The following is a 13,634-nucleotide window of genomic DNA, read 5'->3' as shown; positions in this document are numbered from 1 at the left end:
CCAGAATGTGGCAAGACCTTTAACTGGTCTTCAGACCTTACTCAACATCCCATAATTCATACAGGAGGGAACACTTTACAATGTCAAGTATGTGGTAAGACTTTTAACTGGTGTTCAGACCTTACTCAACATCACCAAACTCATAGTGGAGAGAAACCTTACCAATGTCAAGAATGTGGTATGGCCTTTAACCGGGCTTCAGCCCTTACTCATCATCATAAAATTCACAGTGGAGAGAAAACTTACCAATGTCAAGAATGTGGGAAGCCCTTTATTTATTTTTTTTTAAAGATTTTTTACTTATTTGACAGACAGAGACCACAAGTAGGCAGAGAGACAGGCAGAGAGAGAGGAGAAAGCAGGCTCCCCGCTGAGCAGAGAGCCCGATGCGGGGCTCGATCCCAGGACTCTGAGATCATGACCTGAGCCAAAGGCAGAGGCTTTAACCCACTGAGCCACCCAGGTGCCCCTGTGGGAAGTCCTTTAAACAGAGCTCAGTGCTTACCCAACATCACATAATTCATACTGGAGAAAAACCTTACAAATGTCAAGAATGTGCGAAGGCCTGTGTGTGTGTGTGTGTGCGCAAGAGTCAATTAGATGGAGGACCTTTATTAGGAAGAGAACTGATCATGATGTGGGAAACAAAGGCAGAAGAAAACATACTAATATCCTTATACCTACAGGTCATTGACATATCCTTGAAACAGGCAGAGTGACATTCCTCCAAGGACTCAACTGCCATGATGTTAATAGGTTGCTAATGGGAAAAGACAATCTTGACCTGAACTCCCCAACCCCCACCAGGATCCTGTAAGTCTACTGTAACATAAAACATTTCCTTTGGAAACTTCCCTTTTCTCTCAAACCCCCTAGCTACCTATTGGTAAACATTCTGCAAGCAGATGGCCCACGGGTAAACATCAGAAGGGTCCCATGACTAAAGATTTTTGGTTGGTAATAAATGACCCTTTCCCAAGAACTGATAGCCCCCTCAAGGTTCTGGATACCTTGCTTCCAAAATTCCATAGATACTTGTGCTTCCCCAAACCCCCTCCAACTTGAAAGTATATAATGGGCCACGCCTCATGACAGAGTGTGGTATTTCTTTCCCTCAGTCCTGTCCTCATGCTTTCACAAAATCACCTTTTGCACCATAGACATCTCGAGAATTCTATCCTTGCTATGGGTATCAAACCATAACATTATTTCCTACATGGATACCAGAGATTTAACAGTTTATATCACAAACAGTTGCCTACCTCTAACAGACACATGAAAGAATGTTCAACATCATTAGCCATCAGGGAGATTCAAATCAAAGCCACATTGAGATACCACCTTACACCAGTTAGAATGGCCAAAATTACAAGACAGGAAAGAAGTTTTGGAGAGGATGTGGAGAAAGGGAGACCCTCCTAAACTATTGGTGGGAATGCAAGTTGGTGCAGTCACATTGGAAAACTGTGGAGATTCCTTGAGAAATTAAAAATAGAGCTACCCTGTGACCCTGCAATTGAATTCCTTGGTATTTACCCCAAAGATACAGATGTAGTGAAAAGAAGGGCCATTGGTACCCCAATGTTCATAGCAGTAATGGCAACAGTCACCAAAGTGTGCGAAGAGCCAAGATGACCTTCAACACCCGAATGGATAAAGAAGCTCTGGTCCATATATACAATGGAGTATTATGCCTTCATCAGAAAGGATGAATACCCAACTTTTTTATCAACATGGATGGTATTAGAGGAGATTATGCTGAGTGAAATAAGTTAAGCAGAGAGAGTCAATTATCATATGGTTTCACTTATTTGTGGAGCATAAGAAATAACACGGAGGACATTAGGAGAAGAAGAAGATAAGTGAGTTGGGGGATATCAGAGGGGGAGATGAAGCATGAGAGACTGTTGACTTTGAGAAAGAAACTGAGGGTTATGGAGGGGATGGGGTGGGGGGTTGGGTGAGCTTGGTGGTGGGTATTAAGGAGGGCATGTATTGCATGGAGCACTGGGTGTGGTGCATAAACAATGTTGGAACATTGGAAAAAAATAAAATTGCAAAAAAAAAAAAAAAAAAAAGAAGAAGAAGAAGAAGAGTTGCCTACCTGGAGGACAAACCATTGTTTGATAAATATTTCATCTTTCCTTTCTCCTCTGAATATAATCCCCTCTTTGTAAATTTGAAATCCTACCTCCTCCTTCTTAAGTCACCATGACACAGAAGTTTCAATCACCTTGTAAGGACCTATTTAGCAAGAGGCTTTCAATAAAGTTAACCTGTCCCTGCTCCCCTTCCCCTAGGGGATTTACTTAAAAACAAGACCTAGAAACCAGCTCCAGATAACAAAGCCCAGAGACAAGGGTGGGTCAGGCCAGGTGGAGACACCCGATCAGAGGGGGGTTGCATACTGTTTCCCTAGCTACCAAGGAGACTGGACCCGCCCTTTGGGCACATTTTGGGCGCGAATTCTGACCAAGGTGATAGGCTGGTTCAAATGTGTACTAGGGTAAATTGTAATCCAATAGGTCCTAGCATCACTGTGGAGTTTCCTGTGTGTGTGTGTGTGTGACAATCTCATTGGCCACCTGTGCTTGGTCAAGCCCGACCACATGGCCTTTTCCCTTAAAATCTAGTCTGTGAAAGGAGAAGGGTCGCCCTCTCTTGTAAGAGGTGCGTACCCTAACGTTCGGTTAGATTCTTTTTTTTTTTTTTTAAAGATTTTATTTATTTATTTGACAGAGAGAGATCACAAGTAGGCAGAGAGGCAGGCAGAGAGAGAGGAAGAAGCAGGCTCCCCACTGAGCAGAGAGCCCGATGCGGGGCTCCATCCCAGGACCCTGAGATCACGACCCGAGCCGAAGGCAGCGGCCCAACCCGCTGAGCCACCAGGCGCCCCCGTTCGGTTAGATTCTTGATGCTTGGCATGAAATAAATCTTTGCTTGACCTTCGCTTTATATCAGTCTCACTCCTTTAATCTCGGACCCATTATTGGGGCATAACACTCCTCTCTTTGAGTCTCATGTCTCTCTTATTCCCGTAATTAAGAACTTCATTGTTTTCTCTACTGAAAATGTCTTACATCATTTTAAGTCTTAGACCAGCCTAAGAATTGAGAACAGCGCAGGAAAAACAAACTTTCCTCTCCTCACATTCATTCTGTTGTGTGAACTGACCTCCATGCTTCAGACCCGGAACAGAACGTGCAGACAGAGCTGGGGATCAAGGGCAGTGGGGGCTTCATTGCTTTGCCAGCCAAGGAAGCCTCAGTAGGTCGGGCCTTCAAACCTGCAGCCCACCTGGGGAAAGAGGCCAAGGGTTTGTCGGGAGATGCTGGATAATGGCCAATTTCCAGAGGAATTTGTCTGTGCCGCCAGCCCTGTTCTTCATGCTGTCAGGGTGGAACCAGGTTACTGAAACAAAGGGCTGAGAAGTGAAAAGAGGTCTGTGGGGAAGAGAAAGGTTACTTATTTGGAAATGGAGTCCCAATGAAGCATTAATTGCTTTTTTCTTTGTTCAACTTGATGCCTTTCAAGTGGTTTTCATTTCAGTCACCAAGACAGCTGTTGTAAGAAGACTTCATACTTCACACTGAGAAACCACTCAGTGTTTTCTGAAATGGCTAAGATAAAGAAAAAGGATAACATCCAATTTTCCTGAGAATGCTGAGAATTAGAATTCTCGTGTATTGCTGATGGGAGGGTAAAAAGAACATGCAGTGTGGAAAACTGTGTGGCAGGTCCTTATGAACAGAAACACTGAAGGGGAATATTTTGTCACCCTAAAATATGTCTCCTTGGCCTTGTTATGCCCCAATAATGGGTCCGTGATTAAAGGAGAGAGACTGATACAAAGCGAAGGTCAAGCAAAGCTTTATTTTGCGCCAAGCATCAAGAATCTAACCGAACATTCGGGGACGTACCTCTTACAAGAGAGGGCGACCCTTCTCTGTTTCACAGACTAGCTTTTAAGGGCAAAGGCCACGCTCTCGAGCCTTGCCACACACATGTGGCCAATGAGATTGTAACACACACAGGAAACTCCACCAAAAGTCTCCCAAAGGGCAGGGCCCATACTCCCTGGTAACCAGGGAGACAGTATGCATCCCCCCCACTGATCGGATGTCTCCACCTGGCCTGACCCACCTTTGTATCTGGGCTTTGTTACCTGAAGCTGGTTTCAGGGTCTTGTCTCCAAGTAAATCCCCTGGGGGAAGGGGAGCAGGGACAGTTTCTAAATAGGTCCTTACAGGTCCGAGCATTATTTTTGGCCGGTTATTTTTATAAAAGTCAGATAAAGGAAAAGCTCTGAAATCCTGTGTTTACTTTTAAAGAGACATTTGCATTTATACAGGAAAGTTCAGTCCGTCAGGGGTGTCTCTCTGTGTAGCAGAAAGAGGGAGAGAAGTGTCAGTCTCCCGAAACTCTGATGGTGGAGAAGGCAGGGCTCGAACTCTGCTCCCAGCCCCAGCCTTGGTTTCCCTGCTTGGGCTGGTCACCTCCCCAATTCCTTCCCAGCAGGGTCACCTGTGCAGTTTCAGGAAGGATCTCCTCTGCGGGCCTCCCCCTCAGATTCTGTCAGTTGGTTTGGGCGAAAACAACACTGTTGTGTTAATTAAGGGCTCCAGGAGATTCTCAGAGAGGCCAGGGGGGAGCCTGAGGGTTTTCTGAGAGTGGATTTGCGGCTTTGGTCCTGGAGAGGTGACAGGGTCTCTGCTCCGTGAGTCTGGGAGGGTCGGGTCCATGCCGCCTGCGGTTCCGATGCTGACGCTGAAGTTGTGAGTGGCGGTGGGAGGGGACCCCTCCCTCCCCACAAAGCAGGCAAGGAAAATGCAGGGATGGGTGTCCTCACGGGAGCTCACAGTTTCTGAGCTGCTCTGGACACAAAGGACTGAAAGTTGGGCCTTTTCTGCATCTCTGAGTCCTGCCCGAGGGCGAGCAGTGTGAGGACAAGGAGCTCGGTTTCTGGATTTCAGGGCATTTTCTCCTGATGCAGCTGTGATTTCCCACAGATCCCTCGTGAGGACGAAATCTAGAGGTGGAGGCGAAAGCAATAATGGCCAGTTCTCAGGTGAGCCTGGTGTCCCCGGGGAAACGCGTCTTCTGTTTCTTCGAAGACCCTCGCGTTTAGAAGCTGCAGATGTAGATGCCTCGAGTTCGGGTGCTTCTCACCTCTGCGTTCACCTGTTTTTAAGACCTGGTCAGAAGTGATACTCAGGGTTAGGTCTTTAGAATGCTTCTCTATGTCCCAGAGCCTTCTGTCCTGTCCCCAACCTGGCTTCGATAGGGCATCAGCTGTTGTCACTTTGAATTAAAGTCCCACTAGGAGTGACAATATTCCGATGGTGGCAGATCTGTAGGGGAAGGTGTCGAGTCTGAAATTCCTGTGGCTGATGAGGTCTGGTCCTGAGATGTCAGGGAGGGAAATCATTTCTCGTTTGGGCTTGTCTGGATTCTCGATCAGCTGTGTGCAGCCAGGGAGGAAGGAAATGGGGACCGAAGCTCAGTGGGTATGAGTCCAGAAAAACGTGGAAAGTTCCCATTCTAAGAAAGGGTGTGTGTGTGTCTCCATCTTTAGCACGTGAAGGAGATATTCTGCTTAAAATCCACTAGAAGTGGGTGCCTGGGGGCTCAGTCAACTAAGGTTGGACTCTTGGTTGCAGCTCAGGTCGGGATCTCAGGGTCCTGGACTGGTATCCCCACTTCTGGCTCTGAGCTCTGAGGGGAGACCGCTTGACATTCTCTTTCTCCCTCTCCTGCCCTTCACAATCTCCTGTAAAATATAAACCAATCTTGGGGACCGAGGGTGGTTCTGTTGGATAAGAGTCTGCTTTCTGCCTTCAGCTCAGGTCGTGATCCCGGGGACCTGAGATCCAGCGCCACATCGGGCTGCAGGTTCCCAGGTGATGAAGTTCTAGAACATAGGTGAGGTTCGGTGGGGTGAGGTCTGGAGCCGATGACCAAGAAAGAATTCTTGAGACATCTTTGGTGCAAAATGGTGGTTTATGAAAGCACGGGGACAGGACCCGTGGGCAGGTAGAGCTGCTGCCCCACTATCCTGAGGAGTGGCTGATTATATACACAAGAGTTGGGTAAGTGAGGACAAAGGGGGTGTTCAGAAGGGCTATCAGGGTAAAGAAGACTGTCAGGATATTGAAGGCCTGATTATTGCCAAGCCAAGGCCGTTTTCCCCTCTAATGAGGCACTAAGATGAAGACAATTGGGATTTTCCTGGGGAATGTCACATTCCTCCTATCAAACGTCCTTGTTAGTGAGATTTAGGTTTAGAAGAAATTTAACTTTATTTACATTTCCTTCTAGCTCAGCCTCCTTCAGTTTTTATGGAGGGGAGGGCAACATTAGGGCTTGAGGAACTGAGTTATTTGCCTCTGCAAATTGGGCTATTGGTAAGATAGCTTCTTTGTTATAAATCACTAGGACATTTGTAGACTGAGGGAGACTCCTGTCTTGCAGGACTGTGATCTCTGCAAGGTAACTCTTTGTTTTCCTTTTAGGGCAGCCAGGGGTGCCTGAGGAATGTTAACACATACTAGGGAGGGGAGCGGGTGGAGAGGGGGTGCAAGGTGCCAGCTTTTCTTTGTCCTCAGCCAGCCTCCTCCTCCCTCATCATTCCCCCCTGGACAATTTTGACCATGGAATCTTTAAGGTAGTTGAAGGTGGAAAGTTTCATCTTCTGTAACTTCTTCCTGCTGAATAGGGGTGTAGAACTGTCCCTACCTACTTGGGTCAACATTGATCAGTTGAGGAATGTGTAGGGGAGTTACAGAAGATGGAGGCAGCTGAATGCAGAGCTGACAGTGAAGAAGAGTCTCTGTGCGTGGTAAGGATCATTGTGAAGTCATTGCAGCAATGGAGTCTCGGCACCAAGTAGAGAAACAATGGACAAGGCAACGCATTAAGATTAATAAGGCTCTAAGAATGAAAAGCCCGAAAAGGAGATTTTTAATCGTTGGCCATAGTCCTCCTTTAAACCAGGAACTTAACCAATCACTGAGAGGGAGAGAAGGATCTTGTAGAGCCTTAATCTGGGTATTCATATCTTTTATTAGTCCTGTGACATTTTCGTGATAGTCTGGGATGTACATGCAACATTCTGCTTTGATAACTGCGCATGTGCAACCCTGTGCTGCTGTCAGGACATCTAAGGCCATTCTATTCTGTAGGACTGCCTTGCGTATCTGACTGGGACTGACTTTGATATTAAGTAAAGAGATGCTATTTAGTGAATCACTGAGTGCCTTTTCAGTATATTTATTAAGGGCTTCTACATGCCACATGACCTCTTCTAGTCCCACAGATGGAGCAAAAATGGATGTTAAGTGACCATACCATTTAAAAAGAGATCGTGTCCATCTTTGCTTTAAATTGGGGAGATTAATAAAATTAAAAAAAAATAATAAAAAAATTAAAAAATTGGGGAGATTAGCTGGAGTGGTGATGGTTTTAGTAATGCGCCCATGAATCCAGGAAAATCCTAAGGTACAGCGACCTATCCACCCTGGAGGAAGGCAGGGCCACAGGTTAGTTCCACAGATCCACTGGGTTCCGTTTGGAGCTGGCCATCTAATGCCAGGTCGCCTTACCCAATCAGTAGCAAACCAGTCAGTAGCCTGGAGTACTATTATTTGGGAACACATTTCTTTTTCTTTTTTTTTTTTTTTAAGGATTTTATTTATTTATTTGTCAGAGATCAAGAGGGAGAGAGCAAGCACAAGCAGACAGAGTGGCAGGCAGAGGCAGAGGGAGAATCAGCCTCCCTGCCCAGCAAGGAGCCCGATGTGGGACTCAATTCCAGGAGGCTGGGATCATGACCTGAGCCGAAGGCAGCCGCTTAACCAACTGAGCCACCCAGGCATCCCATTGGGAACACATTTCTAATGATAGCCATCCCAGATGTTGTGTGTTATTTGCCCAAGTATCATATGTATGATTTCTTTGTTCCCAGCATTAAACTGCCTTTTGAATGAGCTGTCCAATAGTGGGTTTGAGCCACAAATATGTATCCCAGATTTGATATATGCCATCCTCAGTATAGCGATATGGAGGGTTTTGTAACTTAGGCCCATATTTGATTGGGGAGTTATGGCTTGACAGCAATCCTCTTTGCTTCCAAATAGCTCCATGGGCATGTAGTACCAGGAAGGTATATTTGGAGTCAGTATTAATGTTTATTTGTAAATCTTTGGCAATTGCAAAGTGCTAGTGAGCACTACGACATACTTAGCTTTTCTTACTCTTTTTATGAAAAGTATTGTCATCAGTGAACCAACTGTCATTTGTATTTTTAACAGGGACATCTTAAATCTGGCCAAACAGAGTAAGCAAGATCAATAACCTCTGAACAGTTTTTGCTCCATAGAGAAAGAAGCACAATGGTCAGGTTCAGGCATATGGGTAACTAGGTTTAACGTTTGACAAGTTTTAAGTATTATTTCTGGCATATCTGTAAGTGTAGCCCAGTATTTAATAAGTTGGCCACCATCATCCATTGGTGGCCTTTGGATTCTAAGACAAATCTGGACCTGATGTGAAGTCATTACAGTCAGGGACTGTCCCATAGTGAGCTTTGAGGCTCTTTTTATGAGGAGGGCCGTTCTATGCTTAGCTAAAGCAACTGTTTGCAACTGCACCTCAGAGGTGGCTTCTAGGATAAATATGACTAAGGGATGAAACCATTATGAAGCCCTTTGAGTGGTCCAGCCTTGACGATATCCTGATTACAGAGGATCATTGGCAAGTGGGAGAAAACTTGTCAAGAGATAAGGGGAGTCCCCATTCATCCAATCCAATCATAAAGTGGGGTCATCCATTATCTCCACAAGTCCATAGTTAATGCTATTGAGTGCGGTATGCTGGCTTTTAGGCAATTTCATTATTCCAGCCACACACAAGGTGAAAGTTAAGTTATACAATTGTTGGGGAATCAATTTCATTTTTCTATTTGTTTAAATATTTAAGCTATCTGCCCAATGGGTTCTGTTATTATCCCTACAGAATATTAGGGAAGATCATCTAATCGAGCTATTGTGCAACTTCTCTGAAGTTTACCTCATGTTATCTAGCTTAGGTAACAAACATTTATTTATTTATTTATTTATTTATTTATTTATTTATTTTAAGATTTATTTATTTATTTATTTGACAGAGAGAGAGAGAGAGAGAGATGAAAAGTAGGCAGAGAGACAGACAAAGATGAGGAGAAGCAGGCTCCCTGCTGAGCTGAGAGCCCGATCCGGGACTCGATCCCAGGCCCCTGGGATCATGACCTGAGCCGAAGGCAGAGGCCCAACCCACTGAGCCACCCAGGCGCCCCGGTAAACAAACATTTAAAGACAAATATAGAATTTAACATCCATAAAGGTGTGTTATTAAAAAATAATTTTTCTCTCTAAAATAACTCTCATTTCCAGAGATAGCCAAATCGGAACTAATTTATTTGAAAAACAAGTCCAGTTTTAACAAACTTGACCTAATTATTTACATAACCTCAGTAAGAACAGTGAGAAATCATATAGATCTTTTAGAATCTGCTTTGCTGGAACTTCTTATAAGGAATGTCTAGGTTGAACTTTTAGTGGCCTCTTCAGGCCAGAAGCCAAGCCACGTAGTAGCCGTCAGACAGGCCTGCAATACCTGTGGATTTGGGTGAACTCACTGCTCATGTTCCTCTCTCCTTGTGTTAGGACCACAGTTGTTATACCACGGGTATCTCAACAATCCTTTCTTCATCATTCATTACAGAACCCCAATATTTCCCATTAGAAACATGTCTAGAATTGCTTGACCATTGGCTCCTCTTCCACATCCCAACACTTTGTGGTGGATAAGGAGGGCTGTCACCACTGTGTAGTTGATAGAGTTCACTTCTGGGAGTGAAAGGAGTGAAAGTTCTCAACCAGGCAGTCCCCTGCCCCATAGGTGCTTCTTTTTTTTTTTTTTTTTTAAGATTTCTTTTTTATTATTTTTTATTTATTTATTTGACAACAGAGATCACAAGTAGGCAGAGAGAGAGGAGAAGCAGGCTCCCCACTGACCAACTTTTATCTTAGGAACATCGTGAACTGTGTCAGTGGCCATGTGGTGACTGTGGTATTTATTACAGGGACAGCTGACCTTCAGGGATGTGGCCGTAGAATTCTCTGAGGAGGAGTGGGGACGCCTGACCCACACTCAGCGGCAACTGTACAGGGATGTGATGTTGGAGAACTACGGACACCTCCTCTTCTTGGGTGAGGAAGACTCCTTCCAGATTTCCCAAACCCCACTCAGGGTTTTATTCCTTCCTGTGAAGACTGTATTTTTGGAGATTTCTCTTGTAATAACTAGAATTCAGATCAAGGCAGAAAGGGAAATAAGTAGATGGAGAGAAAAATTTTCATGTTTTTTCTCAGCCTTAGCTTCTCCTTCCTCAAGGAAACATCATTGCTTGTGAATATGAGTGGCAGTTCTCAACCTTTAGTGACATAGAATGGTGCTGCTCACATTTTTTTTTTTAAGATTTTTTAAAATTTATTTGACAGATCACAAGTAGGCAGAGAGGCAGGCAGAGAGAGGAGGAAGAGGAGGCAGGCTCCCTGCTGAGCAGAGAGCCCGACATGAGGCTCAATCCCAGGACCCTGGGATCATGACCTGAGCTGAAGGCAGAGGCCCCAACCACTGAGCCACCCAGGTGCCCCTGCTGCTCACATCTTAAACTGAAATTTCCCTTTCTGATTATCATGTCTATTACTTGGAAGTGTAGGTCAGGATGTGAACATTGGAAATTCCTCCTGTGAGTTCTTTTTTTTCTTTTTTTTTTAAGACTTTGTTTATATATTTGACAGAGAAAGATGACAAGTAGGCAGAGAGACAGGCAGAGAGAGAAGGAGAAGCAGACTCCCTGCCAAGCAGAGAGCCTGATGTGGGGCTCAATCCCAGGACCCTAAGATCATGACCTAAGGTGAAGGAAGAGGCTTATCCCCCTGAGCCACCCAGGTGCCCCGCCTCTTGTGTGTTCATGGACTGTTGGGGAACAGCTTTTGGGAAACCACTTTCTAGGATTGTACAATATTGTCTCTTCTCTCCTGAACACAAGACTGATGGGAAGTTAGAATTGGCAGCAAGATTCATTTTCCTTTTTCCTCATAAACAGGTCTCACGGTGTCAAAGCCACACCTGATCATGTTTTTGGAGCAACAGAAGCGGCTCTGGGATGGGAAGAGAAAGGAGACCGAAGGCTTCCATCCAGGTAGGTGGGAATGAATGAGGCAGATGACAGAGGGGAGGTCCAAGTCTGAAGGAGGAAGGTAGACCTTACGCAGTGGTTTGAGTAGCTCTCCTTGAATGAAGATTAGTTGGAGACATGCCCAGTTACTTTTTTTTTTTCTCTCTCCCAGAGGAACATCTGCTCTCCAACATTATCAAGTTCTTAGATTTCTCTAGGGATTCTCCTTCAGCTCCAGTGATGGTTCATCACGTTCATAGGGAGAGCCAGGAGACTCTCCTTTGAGCGGGAGGGCCCCCCCCCCCCCAATCTGAGAGCTTTCTATTGTTTTGAGGGCCCTGGGGAAGGCATCCTATTTCTGAGGACCTGTATGCTATGGCCTTTGTACATTCTGGATTTCATTATGGGACAAGTAGGTCAGGATAGTTGTATACACAGTGGGGTTTAGTGGGGAAAGTCCCAGAACACTGAGACAGATTTTTAATGTTTTCTGGCTTATGCTTTCTAAGGTATGGAGGTTTTAATCTTAGTCTTACAAAATTCAGTTTCAATAACTTTATCAGATAACAAAGGACCACCCTAAAATGAGAAAATATACTGCTTTATTTCCCTTCAAATTGTCTTTTTTTTTTCTTTCTTTTTTTTTTCTTTTTTTTCCCCATGTAGAAATTTCTGCTCTATGAGTTCCATTCCTAAGTGGTGAAATACTGTAATGTCTCTATCTGTTTACTAGAATTCCCACATAACAAATGATACTGGGGAACTAGCACATTTAGAACTTGAACTTGTAGCCTTTAAGAAATTCTCATTTATTACATTATTTTTTAATAATTACATCATTGTATGATTCTTCTATGAACTTCTTGTAACTTTGTCCTGTGTGTTTTCACTTTCTCTTTAGTTCTATATGAGATTTATCTTTGAATTTTTACATCAAATGTCCTGATACGACATAGGCATGTGCTTTATAAGAAGTGAGTTAGACAATTAGTAATATTCCCATATAGTTTGTTTAAAATTTTTATTTGTTTGAGACAGAGAGAGAGAGAGAGAAAATGAGTATGGAGGGGAAGGGCAAAAGGAGAGGGAGATGCCAAGTCCCTGCTGAGCGGGGAGCCCAGTTTGGGGCTGGATCCCAGAACCCTGAGATCATGACCTGAACGAAGGAAGATGCTTAACTGACTAAGCCCCCAGGTACCCTAAACCTCCATGTTTGAAAAATCCTTGTGTTCAGTAATGTAGTGTTGCTTCATGGGAAATTTATCATGAGCTTTTTCTTCTACTTTCCTCAGAATGCATCAGAATTTAACTCCAAATATTAATATAATATACAGTGTGTCTCAGCATATTTTCAACATCTATGATGTTTATTTATTCAGAAATGAAGATGTTGTTTGTTTCCTCTGTTGTAACAGAATGGACTATAGGGTTATATTCTGTGGAAGAGAACGAATGTATTAATACCATAATACACGTCTTTCAAGCTTTTTAAGTGTTCATAAAATTCTCATTTACACCTCTTTATTATTGACATTAATGAGAATTCTTCATGATATTATAGTCCATGAAGACATGCCACTCAATTGCTTGATTTTCATGGGTACGTGGACACAGTTCAAAATTATGGTAATGTACAAGTTTTCCTTTTCTGTCATACATCAGTGTTTTATTTAGAATTTTGTGGGTTGAGTTTTCTCTTATTCTGGTTTGGTAATTTCCTAAGAATGCTTCCTTGTCTGGGTCATTCCACGACATTAGCTAGATGCGGGTTGGGTGTTATCTGTGCAGGTTGTTAGAGGAAGAGAATTTTCAGCTCCATATATTTCGGCATATTTCAAGACCATGTGAGGATAACTCAAAAAAAAATGAGCTTTATCCTTTTTGCTGGAAAATTCTGTGGGTTTTTGTCTTGTATTTGTATGTCGCACATATATACTGTGTCACCCCTACTTTTTGTCTCCTTGGTGAGTGGTCAGTGAATGTCGTGCCATGTCTAGGTGAGTTGTCATCCACATAGAATTGATTTCATCATGTATTTGCGGGTGAATTTTTATTCTCTGCATGAGAGAAAGACTTTTTTTTTTTTTAAGATTTTATTTATTTGTCAGAGAGAGAGAGGGAGAGAGAGCCAGCACAGCAGACAGAGTGGCAGGCAGAGGCAGAGGGAGAAGCAGGCTCCCTGCCGAGCAAGGAGCCCGATGTGGGACTCGATCCCAGGACGCTGGGATCATGACCTGAGCCGAAGGCAGCTGCTTAACCAACTGAGCCACCCAGGTGTCCCAGAGAGAAAGACTTTTTTGAATTCAGAGTAATTTTCAACATTTTATACTTCTGTATATTTCTGTATATACTTCTGTTTTGGTATGAAATACAAAAGATATACTTTATCTAATTAATTGTAGGATTAATACCC

The 13,634-nt window shown here is 43.9% G+C and overlaps 3 protein-coding genes and 1 pseudogene across 3 annotated transcripts in view; 3 read left to right on the top strand and 1 right to left on the bottom strand.

Annotated features, from left to right (window-relative positions):
- Nucleotides 1–13,634, top strand: part of LOC125088868 (zinc finger protein 665-like) — a 577,134-nt gene that overhangs the window by 203,566 nt on the left and 359,934 nt on the right.
- Nucleotides 1–13,634, top strand: part of LOC125088894 (L-lactate dehydrogenase A chain-like) — a 386,819-nt pseudogene that overhangs the window by 59,759 nt on the left and 313,426 nt on the right.
- Nucleotides 1–13,634, bottom strand: part of LOC125088914 (KRAB domain-containing protein 5-like) — a 664,001-nt gene that overhangs the window by 384,998 nt on the left and 265,369 nt on the right. The window lies entirely within an intron of this gene.
- Nucleotides 608–11,462, top strand: LOC125088916 (KRAB domain-containing protein 5-like). Its single transcript, XM_047710544.1, has 5 exons — nt 608–813; nt 5,010–5,068; nt 10,121–10,247; nt 11,150–11,245; nt 11,440–11,462. The coding sequence occupies exons 2-5, from the start codon at nt 5,054–5,056 to the stop codon at nt 11,460–11,462; spliced, it is 261 nt and encodes an 86-aa protein (XP_047566500.1). The 5' UTR covers nt 608–813; nt 5,010–5,053.

This window comes from Lutra lutra, chromosome 17 (genome assembly GCF_902655055.1).
Source record: "Lutra lutra chromosome 17, mLutLut1.2, whole genome shotgun sequence".
In the NCBI taxonomy this organism is placed as follows: Eukaryota; Metazoa; Chordata; class Mammalia; order Carnivora; family Mustelidae; genus Lutra; species Lutra lutra.
The sequence above is the reverse complement of the archived record's forward strand: the minus strand, read 5'-3'. Positions and strand labels throughout refer to the sequence as shown.

Excerpts from the sequence above, each read along its gene's own strand:
- LOC125088916 (XM_047710544.1), top strand. Across the intron at positions 10,248-11,149 it reads CGGACACCTCCTCTTCTTGG|GTCTCACGGTGTCAAAGCCA; the intron begins GTGAGGAAGACT and ends CCTCATAAACAG. Across the intron at positions 11,246-11,439 it reads GACCGAAGGCTTCCATCCAG|GGATTCTCCTTCAGCTCCAG; the intron begins GTAGGTGGGAAT and ends AGATTTCTCTAG.